The following is a 19,136-nucleotide window of genomic DNA, read 5'->3' on the forward strand; positions in this document are numbered from 1 at the left end:
TCAGCTTATAAAATGACAGACACAGCTTGATTCATTGCAGTGAAAAATGAGCGTGGCTTTGAATTCTCTGCTTTTCATTTGTCATTAAGCCCAAGGACTGTGAAATTGCTCTCAACGAACTGACAAGCGTCAGCTTTTCAATGCATTCACACCAGGGCTCCACGACCTGAGTTGTTTCTCGGCTTCCCTGCATGGCCAGCAATCCCAGAAAACCAAATATCTGCAGTTTAGGTTTACTCTATTTTGTTTCCTCTTCAGGGCCCCAACTTTAGCCTCACTCCTCATTCATATTCTGAGAAGTTGCTCATCTGCTAGAAGGCAATAAAAACAGACAATAAGAGGAGGAAAAGCCTTGTGCTAATTGTAACCATCTGCTGCTCCTGAGAACGCCGGCCACTGATGCAGCAGCAGCGTCTCTCAACGAGTCTCTATGGCACTTTGATATTCTACAGGAAACAGGAACAGGAAATGTGCGTTGGCTTAGGGATGCTGGGATACATCGTACACACTCACCGCTGAACAAACCAGAGTAGAGGGCAGCAGCTGGCTGGATTTGCTTTGGCCCAGGGCTGCCCAATCCAGGTCCAAGCAAGACCCAGACAAATTTCCTGGTTGATAACAGTACTTTCTGTCACATCGAGTAGTGGAGCTTTAGGCATATTGACCACAAGCCCTGTGGATTGACTATAAAAAGGTACAGAAAGGAAAAATCCACCCTAAAACTTGTTAACACATTTAAAAACAGCCATTGGTGATGTAACTTGCATTCCAGGGTCAATTTTATTGCATGGCGGTACTTTTTTTTTTTTTTTTTTTTTTTTCGTGTTTTGCCAGTCTTGACACATTTGGCGTCAATATATTTCCAGTGCTGATTTAATAATAAGATTTTGGTTTCACCCTATGAGAATGAAAGAGTAAGCTCCTTTGTGGAATCACCATTTTGCACCAGTGTTCAACAGCTAGGGAGAAATCCTTTGTAGAAAAGGAAGAGGTAACAATTTCTCCTGCATCAGAGGCCTCAACAGCCCACGATGCACGAAACAACAAGACTTATGTTTTTCATAAGGCGCGTGACTCTCACTTTTTCTCCACTGGCACAACAGCTGGTGTTATTGCTCTGCACATTGATGAATATATTTGATTACTGAGAGAGGAAGACAAAATTAAAAACCTCTGTTTTTAATATTGAGGAAATGACTATATATTTACATATACAAATTTTGAAAGCGAATTTCCAATATGAACTAGAGGTCAGACAAGAGAAATAAGTTCGTAAATATTGAAAAAATGCTTGTATATTGTTCCTCTTCCAGTAATCACAAACATATCCATAATGTAATTTTACATATTTGCTCTACAAATTATTGAAGGTGAAGAAAAAAATGAAAGTCTATAGAAAAACAAGTATCCAATATCATGTTAATTTTATTCCAGTCACGCACAATCCACAGCTTAAATGCAATATGTTCACGCCTTCCTCTGGGAGTTGTCAAAAGCGTGTAGACAAGTACAAGCAGACAGAGCAGAGAGTGAGTACAACAAAAAAGTAAATTACAGAGTAAATCCTGGAATGTATTGACCATCACACATTAACAACGTACTGTGGAACAGCATAAGAGCATCAAGGGTAATTTTCCAGTGAAAGTACTTTAAAGGTAAGGTAATAGTGTGACATAGTCAGCAAAACTCCTCAGGTCATGCACAGGGCTAAACTGCAGAAGTGGTTTGTTATACAGCATTAGCATGAAAAATACTGATGACCTTTGGATAGTGCTCAAAGTGGTCTGGCTTAGTTTCCATCTTGTTTTCCTGATTGATGAGGTTTGGATCAGTGAAACATAAGAATATTTGCCATCAGTATCATAAATAGGTCAAAACCTGGGAAGGCATGACAAGAGGTGAAGTAACAATTTACGGTTTCCTAGAAATCCACTGCATTGACAGTCATGTCAGTGGCAGGCTTGATAATCTGATAATCTATACATGTGCATGCACAGAACGGCTAGAAATTGGCCCAGTGTTTCCAATAGATTAGTATAAACAAAGTGATGTCTGTGGTGTGCGAGACTGCTTCTAAGATTGTTTGGCAGGTTGAAGCACTGTGAGAGCCCAAGCCAAGTGAAAGAAAAGAGTGGGAAAGTAACCAAACTGTAGAGAACAGTCAAAACACTTGCTGATACAAAGCAGGTTAAAATCACCACAACAATCCACTACAGCCAGGCACACACCCACATATTTACTCCACATGGGTCAAAGGTTTATGGAAACAAATGAGAGAGTTTACTATGTGGAGATATTCAAAAGGCATAGTGTTACAAAGTAGTCCTTGTGTGACGTAATGTTTTCAACAAAAGCTTGACAGAGTTCATTAATATTACAAACGATAGCCCGAGTTCAAGAAGATGTTGATCATGAGGAAAATGTCATTCTCATGACTGATTGCAATCATATCCAAAGTTCTTGTCAATTGAATATTCGTGTAAACAGCAGAAATGTAAATGAGCAGAAATCATGGGCACTACTGAGACAGCTGCAGACAGAGGCAGACGTTTCACCACTGAGGAAAAATTATCCTATAGGCACTCTCATTAGTCTCCTATAGCGTCATAAAACTCCCTGAAACAACATTCTCATGGTCATCTCTCATCTTCCTCCGCCTGGTTTCAGTGGTGATGCCAAATCGTGGAAGACTTATTTAACAAGCAAATGTTATGACTTATGAAACTGTGAGGCAGGGTTCAACATATCAGTATGACTTCTCTTTGACGTAGTTAAGGGATTTATCAAATTGTGGGAAAAAAAAAAGATCTCATGGTGTAAATGTGTGCTGTCAGTATGCATTCGAGACATGGAAAAAACAGAGGTTCAAAGGTTCAACCATGAAGAACTATCCTTACAATTATGCTGACACATGTATTGGACTGAAATTTGGGGACAATCATTGATTTTGTCTTTGGCTATACTTCTTTATAATATGACACATGGCAATCAGGGGAGCAACTGCTCAGACACATTGTTCTTTTCATCCCCTTATGTGATTAACTTGCCTGAATTCGCCATAATCCATATATCAGATCGACACTGCTGGGGATACTGTAGTTCAAAAGTTTTAAAAACATGTTATTGCTACGCTGGAACAAATGAAGCCATGTTTCTCTGTCGTGGTGCAATCAAACTGCAGGGACCACGACCTCTCAGTATTTGCCCCATAAAGCGAGGTTTGTTTGCATTGAACCAGTTTAACCAAGCCATAAATTCTTACGAGAGATGCCACCTGCTGCAGTGGGTTGAAGCCTCACAAAGGGGGAGTATTGCACAACATCTGACGTTTCCATGTTTGTACCTTGAACAAAAACAGCCAACGAGAAAGTGATCCAGGGTGAAGCCTGAAAGAGTAGCAGTGTGGAGGAAACTGGTGTGAAAAGATGCATGCTATGACTTCATGAATTGAATATGCTGCTGAACATATGTTACATGGCTCAAGTAGGGTGAGTAACAGCTTCTTAGAACAATACAGTATGTTGAGCACATGAGCTGGATAAGAGGCACAGTCTTTATCAGTTGGAGACTTCAAACCGTTGCAAAATAACCAAATTTGTTAGGCCAACTTATCCTTGACCCAAAACAAATCAGCAATGAACCACCAGTGGGTTCTGGCTCGGTTTTTGGGAAATACTCAAGGAAGTATGAGTTGCTCTGACCGGTCCCAACAACGTCACTCATGAGAACTGACTTTGGACATTGGCACACATAAACCTAGAAACCGAGCAATGCCTGCTCCTTAGTGACGGCTTGGATGATGAGGACAAGAGGCCAAAAGGGGGTTCCCAGCAATCCCACCGAGGCTTTGCTTCCACTGACCTTCAAATCCATTACTTCTGTGGGACATGGAGCCCAAGAAAGCTCAAGCTTTACTGATAAGCTGAATCCAACGCAAACACTGATGTCATCACAAATGAGGGCCTGGACGAGGGCATGATAATGACAGATTGATTGTTCTTTCAGCATCACAAAGACTTAAGCAAAAATCCAATGAGTTAAACACACAAGAAGCTGGCATCGTATTAAACATGTTGCGTTTCTTTTCTGATATATTATTCACAAATCAAATGTGAGAAGTTGAGAATCTGTTTGAATTCCAGTGTTGTATCTCTTTTATTACGCTTCCCCCTGAATTCTCCTTAGACACCGAGGCTTGATTTCCAGATTTCTGTCATCGTTTAGGTCAAAGCCAAAGAAAGCAAAACAACAGCTATTGAAGATCAACAGAAATAGGGAAATGAGTACTTAGGCTAATACAATGACTTTTAGACGAGTGTAATCCTAAATTTATGCATGTTCATGGTTTTTATAAGGTAATACATGCCAACTGTTCACCATACACTGGCATGTATACAATATTGTGAAACAATAAATTTATAGTTAGGTTGGCATGTTTTGTAACTTTCTTAATCCTAATTCACACAAAGACTACAATGTTATTAGCTGACATGTCGACATGCCCAAGCGACATGTGAATCTTCTTTAATTGTCGATATATTCTAATCACAGTGCTGTTAATACTGTACTTAACTACTCCAAGGTAAGAGTTTCGGTTACATCACTAAATGACCAACCAAGAGTGCAACAATGGGATCACTTGTATTAGTGTACTTTGTTGCTTGGTTTTCTGGCAGGTAGTTGCTTGAATAGGCTCTAATAGGATCAGCGAAGGAAAGCTGACATAAAAATAATCCAACATAACAATTTGCATATTCTTTAACGATGAATGGTACAGTTCACCAGATGTCACCGCTGCACTCTGGACGCAAAGTCTACGGTTGTAACCCTCGGCTGTGCTTTCCAGCCACACAAAAGCTCTTACCAGGTGCCAAGTAAGCAAAGAGCAAGCCTCCAACCACCCACATAGGGATATGGACTCAAGCTTTCCTTCCACTTTTGTGATAATGACCACTTCTTCAGGGCTAGTGATGAAAAGCCCAGGCCAATCCCAATCCCCAATGCAACATTTGATTATAGGAAAAAGAGATTTATGCAACTCATGATTTCAGACAAGGGATCAGGCGGTATATAGACTGTCAAGGAATGCCTGTAGAAATCTGTGCTATCAATCTTCACATCATGTAAGTTGGTCTGCAGCTGGACCATAGAAAAATCTGACCTTGTGTACAGTACATGCAGAGAGACATAGAGTCTGGGTGCTGCCATAAAATGGACAGTAAATCTGAACATATACTGTAGGCTATCCACAGTGGATTACTTTGACAGCACGATCTGTTCTCATGCTTAACAGTGATGCTGAGTAATATTGCATGCTGTACATGTGTCGTAGCATTAAGCCTTGATGACCTTTATCAATACACAAAATAGGGTTGGACCAAGTAAGCCCCATTGTTTCTCTCAGTGTGCACTGCAGAGTGGGACAGGATTCCCAGAGGCCCTGCCCAAGAGAATCCCAGCCACAGGACCTGCCTGCCAGGCCCTAGCTCATTGCTCATCTGCTGTCTAGACTGCCTCCAGGCCTACCCAGCCGCTGCCTGATCCAGCCAGCAGCTAGCCAACCAGTCAGCCAGCCAGTCAGCCAGCAAGCCACTGCCAGCCAGCATACATCTAACCATCCTTCTTGCCCTTAAATGGCTCCAGCAGTGCAGAGAAATGCCACCTATATCACACAGCTCGGACAGCTATAACCCATATTTCAGCCAGAGAATGTACTTTGCAGACATCACAGTTAAGAGCCAGAGTTAAGAGCCTGAGAATTTAATTTTTATTAAAAGTGCTAAATTTGCATCTGTATATTATTGGAGTATATGTTTGGAAGCATGAAATGTTCAGATAAAGTAGGTTGTGGGTGAGATAAAAGGAGGAATAGCGTAGAAATTGGTTTATTTGGCTTCAGAATGCTGCATCTTTATGTTTTTGTTTTTTTTTAATTATTATTATTTTCCATAAGACAGCTAATGATGATTGAAAATGTTCTGGCATGAAAGTAGAAGATTCTAGCTTATCACAGCATTTTACACAGATCCCTATAGGTTGTTTTGGCAGCTCAACCCTCAGTCCCAGGTGATAGTTTTTGTTACCTGCTGTCATGTAGATACATCATAAAACTTCTCTGCTCTAACTTTAGGCGCTGTTGGATTTTTCATGTTTGCCTGTCTTTCTCTCAGCTGACATCTGAACCTCTTGCGAAATGTCAGTGTGACCACAGTCCTGTCTCTGTCCAGCCTTACAAGGCCCAAGCATCAAAGATGGCTGTAAATGTCTTATAGATGGGTGAGAATATCTGGGGGCAAAGGAATGTAACATGTCAAAAATAGATACACAAGCTGAAGGACTTATTCCTGAAGTGAGAGCTCGGTAATCCCTCAGTTTTTTCCCATGCCCTAAACAGTGTTACGGGAAAAGCAGTGTTTAATTGTGTATGTTCTGCAGACATAATGTTTGTTAAGATTGTTTAAAGCACTTTACAGGCCTTTGCATAAAGTTGATGGTGTAGTAACTCCCTAGAATTTCTTTTGTCATTCATGCTTTGACCTTAAATGGCTTAGCTTTTTTGCCATATACTTCTAGGAATGATTCGCCTCAACTGTAGGAAAATTGTTCAGTGAATTCTGCAAATCTGCAATTGCCCACAGCCCTAATGGTCCTCATTGTAATGTGCTGTTTGCTCCAAATGTTGCCTTAATGGCCTTTACAGTTTGCTTCCTTCCTGTGACCGAGACCGGGGAGAGTTACCTTAGATTCCACTACCAGCAAAACAAGGACCAGACTTGTATCTAGACAACAACAGGAGAAAAACATCCAGTCTGGAAAAGATTCTCTGTGGTCATGTTTGTGGAGCGAGCTATTCACTCAATACAGAGATATGTGGCTCCAGTTGATGCTGGGAAATTTTGCTGCAAAGAAGTGCAGCTAGAGTATTATTTACCAGCTGACATTGTTGCCAGTTTCTGTAGGATACTATGAAGCAAAATGTTTTACCAGTGATATTATACCAGCACCTGCAGTGAGTGTATATGCACTACAAACAGAGCAGGAATTTAATTTTAAATTAAACTGAAGCTCAGAAAGGGCACACTTTGATCAAACAACTTTGATATTTGTTGATTTAATTATTGTGCTTGTTACTCTTTCGACAAAGGCAAGAGTTGTAATCCACCTCTGAACCTCTGATGGGAACACAGGGCAAGACTTTCTCACCCGTAGATTTTTTCACTGTCAACAGGCCTTTGCCCTGTTGTAAGTTAGCTGACTGTGAGAAATATACAATATTTGCCATGTAACTGTATAGTCCACTGATACAATGTTTAACAGCTGCATGTGGAAGAAAGCTGCCTGGACAGCTTGAAGTTAGAGACTGGGCTTCTGACCAATGTAAACCAGTCTTGAAATGTCACAATTTCTTTTTGCCTCCTGGCCAACAAAAACCAACCCGTGACATCACAACCTCCCACCCCCAAAGCTGCCCCAATACCAAAGCCTTTCCAACAGCCAGTATATAAAAAAATCACTCTGTGATTTCAATTAAGGCTACTTCTATAACAACACATGCTATTTTCCAATATCATTTTTAAAATATAGAAAAATCTTTATATTTTCATAAGTAAGACTTAATATGACTGTTTAAATTAGCCCTAAAACATAAGGGATTGTTTGTGAAACTATTAGATAAACTCCTCCTAGAAATGTTGTTTTTTTTTCTGTCTTTCAAGTTATATTAGACCTCTCCATCCAGTCACATACTGCTGACTTCTTAGTGGTTTTCCCAGGCATGGAGGAGTTTGCCAGTGCAGTAACAATAGCCTTGGGTGGAGTGCACAGCTGAGCTGGAGGCTACAGCATGTGCTTTGATTGCTAGAATGACGGACAGAGCGAGCAGCCATCCTTAGGAGATTTTCTTACTTGTTGATTTGTCCAGGTCAGAGCAGTTGTGCACCCGAGCTGGGCCATGTAGTAGTTTCCAATAATTCTTAGGGATTTGTTTTAATGTGGTTGCTTAGAGTAGCAGATGGGTGCGGTTAGCTGCATCAGGACAGTACAGATACTACAATGTAAGTTATCAGTCACAGAAAAGTGCACTGATTTTCAAACCAATTTGCCAGAACTTTGGGACATTCATTGTACTGTCCTGTATGACAACCTACAGCCATGTGGTTCTCCATATAAATCTCCACAATAGACACTATATTTGCAAAATCTGTTTACCCAGATTTTCAGTGCACGTGCTTCTCCAGCTCCTCTGCTTTGATTGGATGTATGCAACCTTAAAAATCTCTAGAAATATAACCAGTGGTGCACTTGTTGTGTCTCTTACTCTATCTGTCTGTGGTCTGCAGTTCTCTCTCTTGCTTTCCCTCTTGCTGACTGTTGCACCTCACTCTCTCTGTACTGGCATCAGCACTGGGCTTCAAGAGGCCTCAGGAGAGGGGGAAGCATGGGGAAACTTGGAACAATATATTGTAGGTAAATAAATGCTCTGTCTGAAAAAGAATGCTTTTCCAAAACAGACTCAAGGCCCTCTGAGCAGCATGTGCCCCAAATAATGCCCTAATTACTCTTCTGATAATATGATAATAATGGTTCAACCTCTCTGAAGTCACTGGGTTCACTGTGCAAACAAGGACCAGAACTTTGAGACAGAGGGAATATCATTTGAGGCCTTGATACAGGAGACTGCACATGAACAAATGTGTGTGCCTATGCCTGTGAGAATGTGTGTGTGTGTGTGTGTGTGTGAGAGAGAGAGAGAGAGAGAGAGAGAGAGAGAGAGAGAGAGAGAGAGAGAGAGAGAGAGAGAGAGAGAGAGAGAGAGAGAGAGTGAAAGAGAGAGGATGGGGTGGGGTGTTTGTGGCGGCTGGGTTGCAATATTCTGATATTCTACGTGCAGCCTGGATCCAGCTTTTCCACAATGAGACTAAACTTTTGACTCCATAATGTCTTGTCTGAGATCAGATCTCTGTGGCAGTGTAAATATTAAATAATGTGAGAAGCTGTGAAACAGGTAAAATGTATCTAATCTAATGATATGGATTATAATGTGACCGTGAACCTGGGGATAGTATCTCAGCACCATGTCGATCAGGATCTTTGGCTGGAGGCTGTGCTGGCTGGAGAGTGGCCTGACTATTGATACCATATGGGAGGATGAGTCAAAATACTGAGCAGATGTGATGGTGCATAGTCATAACAAAAAAAAAGAGTGCATCAGACCTCAAAACACATTGAATGGGCTAAATAGCAAATATAGTTTGACGTGGTAAAGATATATTTTGAATTATTTGTGCCAGACACCAACCTGCTCTGTGTTTTTCTAGAGGAAATGCTGAATATTACCTGCAACTCAGGGTGAATCGAAGCCACATACCTCTGCTTTTTCATTACAGGTTTGCAGAGGCAACTCAGAGGTAAGTCCTAATGTTTTAAGTCCTAATGCATTACTGTGAGCCAACAGTGGTTCTTCTCCAGCCCCAGCTAATGAAGCAGATGGCTGTGGTGTTGAGGCTGACATTAATGAAGTCAACACCGCATCCCAAACACTCAACACCTCCTCTGGACCACTGCCTGTGAGTATTGAATGTTTTCCTGGTTGAAAATGAACTAACAACAGACATGTCTGCTTAGTGTCCTGGCTTTGTGTACAAGGTTGGATCAGGGCTAGCAAGTAGAAATATTCAACTAATCCGTCTTCGTTTGTCCTCTAACTGAGAAGTTTTCCTCCCCGTGAAGCTTGCAGTATATTGGTTCAGAGTGCATTAGAATAGGATCTGAAATGTATGGCTGAGTTGAAACGGAGGAGAGAAGTCTTAGTGTGCAACACTCTTGAGTGATATATCCCTTTACCATTCCAGCACCTGAAAAGTCCATCATTTCCAAGAAATTTTTAGGGGAAAGAACCATTTGTCGGCAACAGGAGAGAGGGAGAGAGAAAAAGAAAGAGGAGGGGGAGGGTGGTCCTGCGTCACGTTGCTTTAATTTGTTCACCAGCTGCCAAAGAAAATGATGGGCTGCAGACTTTTTTTTTTTTTTTTTTTACACAGCTCCGTGTCTGCCTTGACATACTGCACAGCTGGACCGAAACCCTGAACAAGTGTAATCTTTATAGTATAATGAATACGACAAAGAAGACTGATAGGACCCATGGACCCTGAACTTACACTGATTTGGCTCATAAAACTGCTGGCTTCCCCCCCTCTGAGTATATGTGCATGCTCAGACCAGTCACCACTGATGTGCAAATTTTACCACTAGCCCCTGGTGTTGATGGGACACTCAAGCAGTCCATGGAACTGATTGATTGTTATGAACTAAGAGTTGAAGCTCATCATTAAAAAAGTAAGACAAGTTGTTTGATGGTTATATTCAGCTGCTGGGAAATGTATTAAATGCAGTAAAGCCATTTATGGTCATTTATACACACAGATATAGTAGATGATTCAGTTTTACTAACTCTGGCACCTGCTGTCTTTTGCTGATTTGTGGGACTCCCTCAGAGTTTGATTTGATTTATAGGATTATTCGTTTTCTTATCAAATGTTTGCGTTTTCGCCCTCTGCAGCTGCACAAACCCAAAACAGATGTCTTGATGAAATTAGGCAAGAGTTGCCAAGAACGGGATAGGAGAAACCAAACATTACGTCTCGAGAAGATGCTGTGTTTCAGGTGACAAGGAGGGGCTGTGCGCACCTCCAAGGCAGGCGCACTTCCTGCGTCGTCCACTGCGGTATATAAACCCGCAAAGTCCGACTTCTCCTGAAGTCCTCATATAGTTTGCAAAGAGCAAAAACTCCTCACTTGAAGCCCTCCCTCTTTCCAGTATACTGCAGAGGCTGTGGAAGTGATAGCCTGGCAACGCAGGACACAAGGTATCGCTGTGCAAGCAAAAGGTAGGACCAAGATCATGTGAAGGAATTTTATCACCGCTGTCACCGGCGTTTCGCCTCCATACTGCATAATTATGACTCTGGAGGGAAAATGCATGATTTGAAATATATGTATAATATATTATGGGCTCTAAATAAAACGCCCATATTGTGCGCATTAATAATGTCACAATTATAAATGTGTCATGTTTGGTTTCTTTCCAGGTCCAAGCGACGGAATATTTTGTCAGAAGTTCGTTAAGTCGAACATGAAACCTCAGTTGTTTGCCATAGACTTAGTACTTCTGTGCATATCTTGCGGAGCAAGTGCACTGGCAACGAGTATTCCTAATGAGTCCACGTTGTTGCCAGGCGCCAATTTCACCATACTTGGCTCAGCGCACAGCCACGGAACAGACGCCACGAATAAAACCAGGAGGAAGCGTTATATTACGCAAAACGACATGCTTGCCATTCTTGATTACCATAACAAAGTAAGAGGAAAAGTTTTTCCCCCGGCTTCCAATATGGAATACATGGTAAGTGATGGTCTCCTTTTAAACTTGATTCATTGTAAAGAGCTGCATGTATTTTGATTTGATGGATTAGTTATACTCAAGTTAGTTGTACTGTGCATGCCTCTCCCCGGCTCTTTGCTTATTGGCATTACTTTGTGAAGACAGTCTCTACCAATGTCCAAAATGCATGACATGAAAAGTGGGTATGCTGTAGGATGGTGAACAGATCTAACCCTAACTGTATTTACACAGGAAACTATGGTGACAAATGTCTTTGAGTGTCTTGGCACCCCCAGCTGTTAGGCAGATTGCAATGGAGTAGACCACCAAAGTTGACACTTGTCGAAGAAGAAGGGTCATGTATAATATCAGTAGCCTGCTGGCAGCATTTTACCGAGAGAACAGTTGAATTACTCAGTTGATGTCCCATTCATAGTGTGCTGATGACTGAAAACAGTTTTCAATAGTTTACAAGATCCAAAAGTGCTGAAAACATAGCCTACATGTTCAGTGTTATATTGGAGGGACCAAATATTTGAAAAATTGTTCCAAAAACAGCTTGTGGTCAGCCGTACACTGCACTTGAGCAATAATGTAATAATAGAAAGCAACGGGGAGCCTCCTCCACTGATGAAGCCACAACAGGATGAAGTCATCAGTGGGAGAGGCTCCCCATCGCGGAGCTCTCCATTCACAATGTGGACCACATGCACATGAGGGTTGTCGTTCACAAGCTCGACCATGCACCATTCTCCGAATCATCACAAAGCACTACGCTCCTCTGCCGTAGAGAGGTCTAAGCGTTTTAAGAGTTATGTGGGACAGAGTCGCGGGCCAATAACCTTTCTTTACTTATGTAACTGATCTGATAAGCGAGTTTGTGCTTCTTGCTATGGTTACACTCGTGGTCAAACTATGAAGTCACAAAGCCCAGAGTCTTATCTCACATTTCAGTGCTGTATTGGACATAGATGGAGGAGGGCTTGTGTGTATATTTTCCATAGATTATGTAATAGCGTTTGATTTTCCCACCCTTTCTCTGGGAGCTTAGGTGTGGGACGACACCCTGGCCAAGACTGCTGAGGACTGGGCGCATGCCTGCCTGTGGGAGCATGGGCCACATCACCTCCTCAGGTTCCTGGGTCAAAACCTCTCCGTCAGGACAGGACGGTGAGTGACCTTTGACCTCTCCCCCCACCACATCTGCTGCTCCTCTGAGGGATGGCTCTGAGTAGTCATGGTCGTTGCCTTGCTGCCCCCTTCTTCTTTCTCCTAAAGGTTTTTGCACTGTGACCCAGTGACTGTGTGAGGAATGCTCCTGTGACCCTTCAAATAAACAAAAGCAGTGTTTCCAGCCATGACCCAAGAGGACAAAAGTACATCCCTGTTGTGGGTCTTGACTTTCCATTTGGAAACTTAGGGCACATTTGCACGGGCGAGAAAATGTCACGTTTTTCCTATACTTTCACTGACATCCCTAACAGACAGACATCATAGATCATGGGAATTTACAATTTCTTTTGATTGACCAAGTTGCAATTCTTGAGGTTATTTGATTACCCTTACACAGAGTAGTAGTGATGGTCAGATGTTTCCTCAAAAGAGGAAATTCTTCCTTGCTGACAGTCACTGCTGGTGCAGCCGCTGTAAACTGTCAAGGGTGTAGTGATGTCCTCATGGGAGTGAACTTGTTGGTCTATGCGAACAGAAGATTAACAAGACATTTAAAAAAAGTACAAAGGATCCTGAGATTCTGCTAATCAAATTTTCTTTGTATAAGATGTTTGCTGATGGCATTTTTGTCAACTAGAATTACATTTCAAAGTCATTTTGTAATGTTGTCTGGACTGCCTTAGCCCCAGTCATATTGCCAGATAATTATTTCTTAAATATCAAAGTAAGGATTGCATCAGACACAGTCCTGCTTTTGCTACATGACTAACTGGTGCCAAGGTCAATCAGCATCATGCAAAGTGTCAATCATAAGCTGTGGTACTTATACAGTGTATCTATTTGTGTCTTTGTTTTATTCACAGCTATCGATCAATTCTTCAGCTTGTGAAGCCATGGTATGATGAGGTTAAAGATTATGCTTTTCCGTACCCACGGGACTGTAACCCCAGATGTCCGCTCAGGTGCTATGGACCCATGTGCACACATTATACACAGGTAGAATGGCAATAAGTGGTATAATAGTATGACATTACTGTAATAATGATATTATATGGCAGGGGATTAACTGATTTGTCTTTTTCCTTTGCAGATGGTGTGGGCAACATCAAACAAAGTCGGCTGTGCTGTTCACACATGCCACAACATGAATGTGTGGGGTTCAGTGTGGAAGCGGGCAACATACTTAGTTTGCAACTACTCACCCAAGTAAGTATAGTGCACATGCTGGTTAAGTGACTGTGCTGTATGGTTTTACTTTTAGGTCATCACATATAGTGCTAGTGACATGGTGCAAGAAGGCACGTTAATTCTGGTGAACCTGCTAACCTGATGACGATAACACGGGCTTAATCCTGACACAGATTGTTCTGTTCTGTGCTGCATTGTGAAATGCCACCCATGTTGCTGGGAGACTCAGATAACCCCAATACAAGCCTGTGAACGGGTACTGCATTACAAAAGCTCCGGAGACCCACAAAATTCCAGAAGAGTTTTCTCCTTAATTCCAGAATCAAAGCCTGTCGGGACTTGTGACTGACTTGTGACCCAGGTTGTTTAATCTCACTGGCTGGAGACACATAAGAGTAGGCTCAGGACACTGATGACCTATTTTGCATCGCTGATTGGAAATATGGCCTGTGGACACGGCGCTGCTTGCTACTTTTCAGTGGTCACAGTTGTCACTATTTGTGAAAGCAGCAGCCTAAGGCCTGTTTACACATAGCATGAACATGCATCTGATATTTGGACTGTGTCAAGATATACTATATCAGGTTTACATTTGCACCTTACATTACACTGGGTCTCCAGTATATATAGCAAAATCTGATTTCTCTTTCATTCATAAAATATAGGTTGTTGTACATGTCACTTTTTCTTGTTCTTTTAAAATTGACAGTACATACCTAATTTCACCTTTTTCCCTATCCAAAAATATACTGACAATCCATTTTGGGAAAGTGTGTCACAATCCAAACTGTCTGCTATCTGTTTGTTTGGCTAATGATTCTTTATCTCTTTAAGTAGTTTCTATATGTGGATTGGAGACACAATTCATATAATGTGAATGTGGCCAAATGACTATTTCTTCACCTCCAGAGGTGGTTTGGGCCATTGGATGGCTTTACACTTTGTGCAACTTGATGCCAGGTGTAAACAGAGTCCATTAGGCTGAAGTTCAAAGTTACAAAAAAACCCTGACATTTTTATGCTTATTCTGGTTATCTGTTATCCATTTACACTTTGCATGTTTCTGTCTTTCAGGGGTAACTGGATTGGAGAGGCTCCCTACAAAGTAGGTGTCCCTTGCTCAGCCTGTCCTCCTAGCTATGGGGGCTCATGCACCAATAACATGTGCTTCCCTGCCCTTAACACAAACTACCTGCACTGGTTCAAATAAACATAATTTTCCTCCCTAAACAAGCTGATAACCTACCATAAAGACATTTTTTTATGCCAAAAGGATTTGCACAACAGTCCTGGACCACGCTATTTTGTATATATGGGCTTATTTAAAGACACAAACATATGATTGAAGGCAGCGGACTTTTCATTGTTGAATACATGTAAATAAACTGTAAATGATTTTGTTACTTTTTTTTTTTTTTTTTTTTTTTTTTAGAACTTTTTAATTGCTATGACGATTTTTAATTGATGAAAGAATTTATCTTTGGAGGGGGTCTTTAATATGTCAAACACGGTATGTATGTGGTGCTGCATACACTTTCACTATAACTGTATTGGTTTACCATTGCAATGTGGTAATTAAGCATTCTTGGGGAGACAGAAGGTGGATAACAAGACTGTAGCTGCTCATGCCTACTCACTAAGGTGCTATGGACATCACACTCAGTTTGTGTCCTTTGCTTTTCCAAAAATCAAGGCTTTTGACCTCAAAGGGCAAAACTGAAGCTCTCTGCCAAACAACAGTACAGTAGCCTACAAACCTCAGACTTTGGGTATTGTGATTTTCAGTTCTGCCCTGCAACGAATTGGCTCACAAAAGTGCACTTACTGTACAAAAGTGAACTTACTGTACACATAAAGTAATAATCAATTAGAGAAAAGAGAAATCCATCAAATCTTTCAAATTTGGAAGACTGAAATTTGAAGAAATTTGATATCGGCAGTTGTCAAAAGTCCTGTTTCTTTCAAATGTACGTCAATATGGTGCTTTCTCAGTTTTTATATGCACTGGTTGTGTTATGTTTCATTACAGTCATATCATCTTCATGGGCATTTCACAGGTTTCAGTCATTTTTCATATCATAATATGTCTGCTGGGGTGAGCACATAGCATGAATTTGACCCAGATAACTGTTCTTGCGTTGTGTGTTGGCATATTGGACAGTGCTATTGTTTTATGTTGTCATGTTTATAATCTTTTCACTGATGCACTCAAGTGCACCTTAATTGTTTGTACATTTCCAAAATATCAGGAAATTATCTTTCATTATTATTATTTGTATGTATATATAATCATTATACCTTGAATATGACTATCCGTATATTTCAAGTATGCTATAAGTTATTCATTTTTTTATACGGGGAAATATTTAATTGACATTAATTTTTAATTTTTGTGTGAAAAGCATTGTACATAGAGATTAAAAAGTGTAAGGACCATTTACATATCAACTTTTGTAATATTGAAGGAAAAATTTATTACGGTGTGTTTAGAACTACAGTAGTATTTGTATCCTCCTTTTAAAGTAGACTTTTATGAACTAAGCACTAGCACAATACTGGCAGGCGAAAGCCTCAACAGTTTTGACTTGGCAGATGTATCAGAATTCCTTTTCAAACTAGGCCAGTGTCTGAATACTATCCCACATCTACTGAGCAGGACGTAAATACACATCAGCAGTCTAATGGAAACATATATATCATGCAAAAACACGAATGCTGCCAGTGATAGAAATTTCAGAGAGAAGCAATAGGAAATAAACACTTTTCCGCACTGACTGTATTTAAAACATCAGCAAAGAAAAAAACAAAACAAAGCTATTTATGTGATGAACTGCGCTTTTGCTCTTGTGTTTTGTATTTTGTAATAAAATGCTCTCTTTTGATAGTGTGTTTTCTGTTTGTACAACTCCGCCCATGCCTTGCCCCTGGCCTAAACATCCTTTGTCTGCGCTGTGTTGTCTGGGTTGTTTCAACTCTTCCTCATGTCTGATATTGATTAGAGGTTCTGCCCAGGGAAGTTTAGTATCAGCTCGGCACTTTGATTCTGTGTTTTCACTTTCAATTAAACAGTGCCATTGCAAAGCCCACATCCTGCGAATCAAAGGCAGAGAGGGAGAAGAGAAAACATGCCGAGGCTACAACTGAATCCTAATAAGAAATGGTTGACTTTGGCTATGTATGTTCATGTCTACACAAACGAACAGACAACTGATACAGTTTCTGGGGGCCCTCTTGTTCAAGTTTGTCTATGAAACCATTGACCTCTTTGAGAGGGAGAGGGAGGGAGAGAAAGGCGATGCAAGAACCAGAAAGTTGGGAAAAAGCTTGTGTCATTGCCATATAGAGCATAAATCAGTGGAAACAAAGGAGTGGGACAGGGAGAGAGAGACAATCTGAGAAATATGACATTCTCAGTAGCGTCAGGCAATTTTCACAGCTTTAAATTTTTTGTGTAGACGACGGGGAAAGTATGAGAAAGTCGGAAAGAGACAGAGGCAGACAGAGCAGGAGAGGTTGGGATATGATGCCATAAATGTTCTGATGTCTTGGGCAGACGCGGCAATTCCTGCTCTGCTCTCCAGCTGGGAGAGCAGGATACAGTCCTGGGCCAGCCAGCATCATTGTTAGATGCATAAAATCAGCAGACTATCAAAAAACAGACTATAGATTTTTTTGTGAGATAAAGATTCATTTTAGTCCAAGTGAAATCTAGGGTGCAGAAAACATTTTGGACAAGACAGCATCTTTTATGCGTTCCTCTCATACTGAAACGTTTGCCACACTGTACATTGCACTTTTGGTGCAGTGGAATGAAATGGATCAATATCTTACATAATATTTCATCCCCAATTTTTGTGATAATGTGAGAATTTCATAATATTTCCTGTACTTTTATCAGTTTACTCCTATGCTTGGTGGGTTTTCATCGCACCCGGGCAGCAAGCCCATACCAGCCCTACTGTAACATACCACCATACTCCCAGAAACCCTTGGAACCCGCCAGTGGAGAGAGTGAGAGAAACGCATTAGTATGCATGGGTAAAACTGTCTGTCTGAGCAAATAGTGGACTGAGCCAAGCAGATGATTAGTAAGTATTTAAAAGTCACATCGGTGTGATGGGGAGCAGAGGCCAATGATGAGTTTGACAACCTGCTGTCAAGAGATGCCTGACTTATCCATCAGTGGCAGAGACAGAGCAAAGGTTAATGAAATGGATTTGGGTTGGCATGAACACGGCCGAGACTCTGACGGTTAACTGAGCTCAAGGAAAGCTTGCAGAAAGAGTGTAAACATTCAGCGCAACAACACTGCACTTCTAAAAGATGAAACCCATGAATGAAATCCAATAAGTTGCCTTAAAGGGCTGGTAAACCCAGTCAAAAGCACGGATTGTCTTATTCAGTATTATCCGTGAGCACCATCCTTCTTCATCCACCAAGATTTGAGAGTTCCTAAAGGCCAATACCTGCAATTAAATGGAGTTTTAGGGCCTATATTTTCTACAGTAATACATTCAAGCAGGGTTGCGTGGGCTTTAGTTCCCCTTGTTGGGGTAATGATATTGTCTCGACCCTGGCAAGTTGAACAACCGTCCAGCAAAGTGAAAATATCCTGCATGTTGGAATTGAAATAGCTAGAGGTCTTAGTAGCGCTGTAACAATGTGTTGGAAAATGTTTTCACAGTTAACATTGCTGTAGAGCCCGCTTGCTAAAAACGTACACTTTGGAGACTTGTTGTAGCAGAGCTGATGTGAGAAACACTTATGAGTCAAAGTAGCTTTTAATCCTCCAGCAAAACCGCTGGTTAGACTCTGGAAAAATCAACTAATAGGCCTCTCTCCCTGAACACAAAGAACTTGAGAAGATTATTGCAGTTTGAGGATGTTTTCTACACCCAATGATGATGATAGTAATAAAGCTTTTTAATGAAAGACTGTATTTTAGTTCACCATTCCTTTAATGGCTCCTATCGTGATACTATACAGACATAATCTCATTTTCTTTAGTGTGAATCCCCCCTCCGGGCTGGTACAGTAAAGATATGGTATAAAACTTTTTTTTTTTACATGAGCTCTGTTTGAGACAAAGACCAAGAAGAGCATGGGAGAGACAAAAAAAGACAGAAAGACAAAGAGAAAGAAATAGACACAGAGAGAGACAGATTTACAGTCTCCTGTTTCTACAGCAATAAATCCCATTCAACTAGCTGATGGTATCCACTGCCTGCGCCAACACCTACCCGGGCCACGGTGACGCATCTGTAAGCTCATCTCAAAGCGCACTACTTGTCCTAATAATCCACCTTCAAAATGAATTACTGGCCTGTCAGATAAAACTGTGATGGTTAGGACGGTAGAGTTTCGCGCGAGTGTGAGGGTGGCGAGAGTTTATTTG

The 19,136-nt window shown here is 41.1% G+C and overlaps 1 protein-coding gene across 1 annotated transcript; it reads left to right on the plus strand.

Annotated features, from left to right (window-relative positions):
* Positions 1 to 10,799: 10,799 nt before the first annotated feature.
* On the plus strand, positions 10,800 to 14,951 carry pi15a (peptidase inhibitor 15a). The gene is made up of 6 exons (XM_030079629.1): positions 10,800 to 10,886; positions 11,088 to 11,401; positions 12,432 to 12,550; positions 13,417 to 13,549; positions 13,644 to 13,759; positions 14,816 to 14,951. Exons 2-6 carry the CDS (start codon positions 11,132 to 11,134, stop codon positions 14,949 to 14,951), a joined length of 774 nt encoding a protein of 257 aa, XP_029935489.1. The 5' UTR covers positions 10,800 to 10,886; positions 11,088 to 11,131.
* Positions 14,952 to 19,136: the final 4,185 nt, after the last annotated feature.

Source organism: Myripristis murdjan, chromosome 20 (assembly GCF_902150065.1).
Source record: "Myripristis murdjan chromosome 20, fMyrMur1.1, whole genome shotgun sequence".
Taxonomy (NCBI): domain Eukaryota; kingdom Metazoa; phylum Chordata; class Actinopteri; order Holocentriformes; family Holocentridae; genus Myripristis; species Myripristis murdjan.

Excerpts from the sequence above, each read along its gene's own strand:
- pi15a (XM_030079629.1), top strand. The coding sequence starts at position 11,132 with ATGAAACCTCAGTTGTTTGCCATAGACTTAGTACTTCTGTGCATATCT. Across the intron at positions 11,402-12,431 it reads CTTCCAATATGGAATACATG|GTGTGGGACGACACCCTGGC; the intron begins GTAAGTGATGGT and ends CTGGGAGCTTAG. Across the intron at positions 13,760-14,815 it reads GTTTGCAACTACTCACCCAA|GGGTAACTGGATTGGAGAGG; the intron begins GTAAGTATAGTG and ends TCTGTCTTTCAG.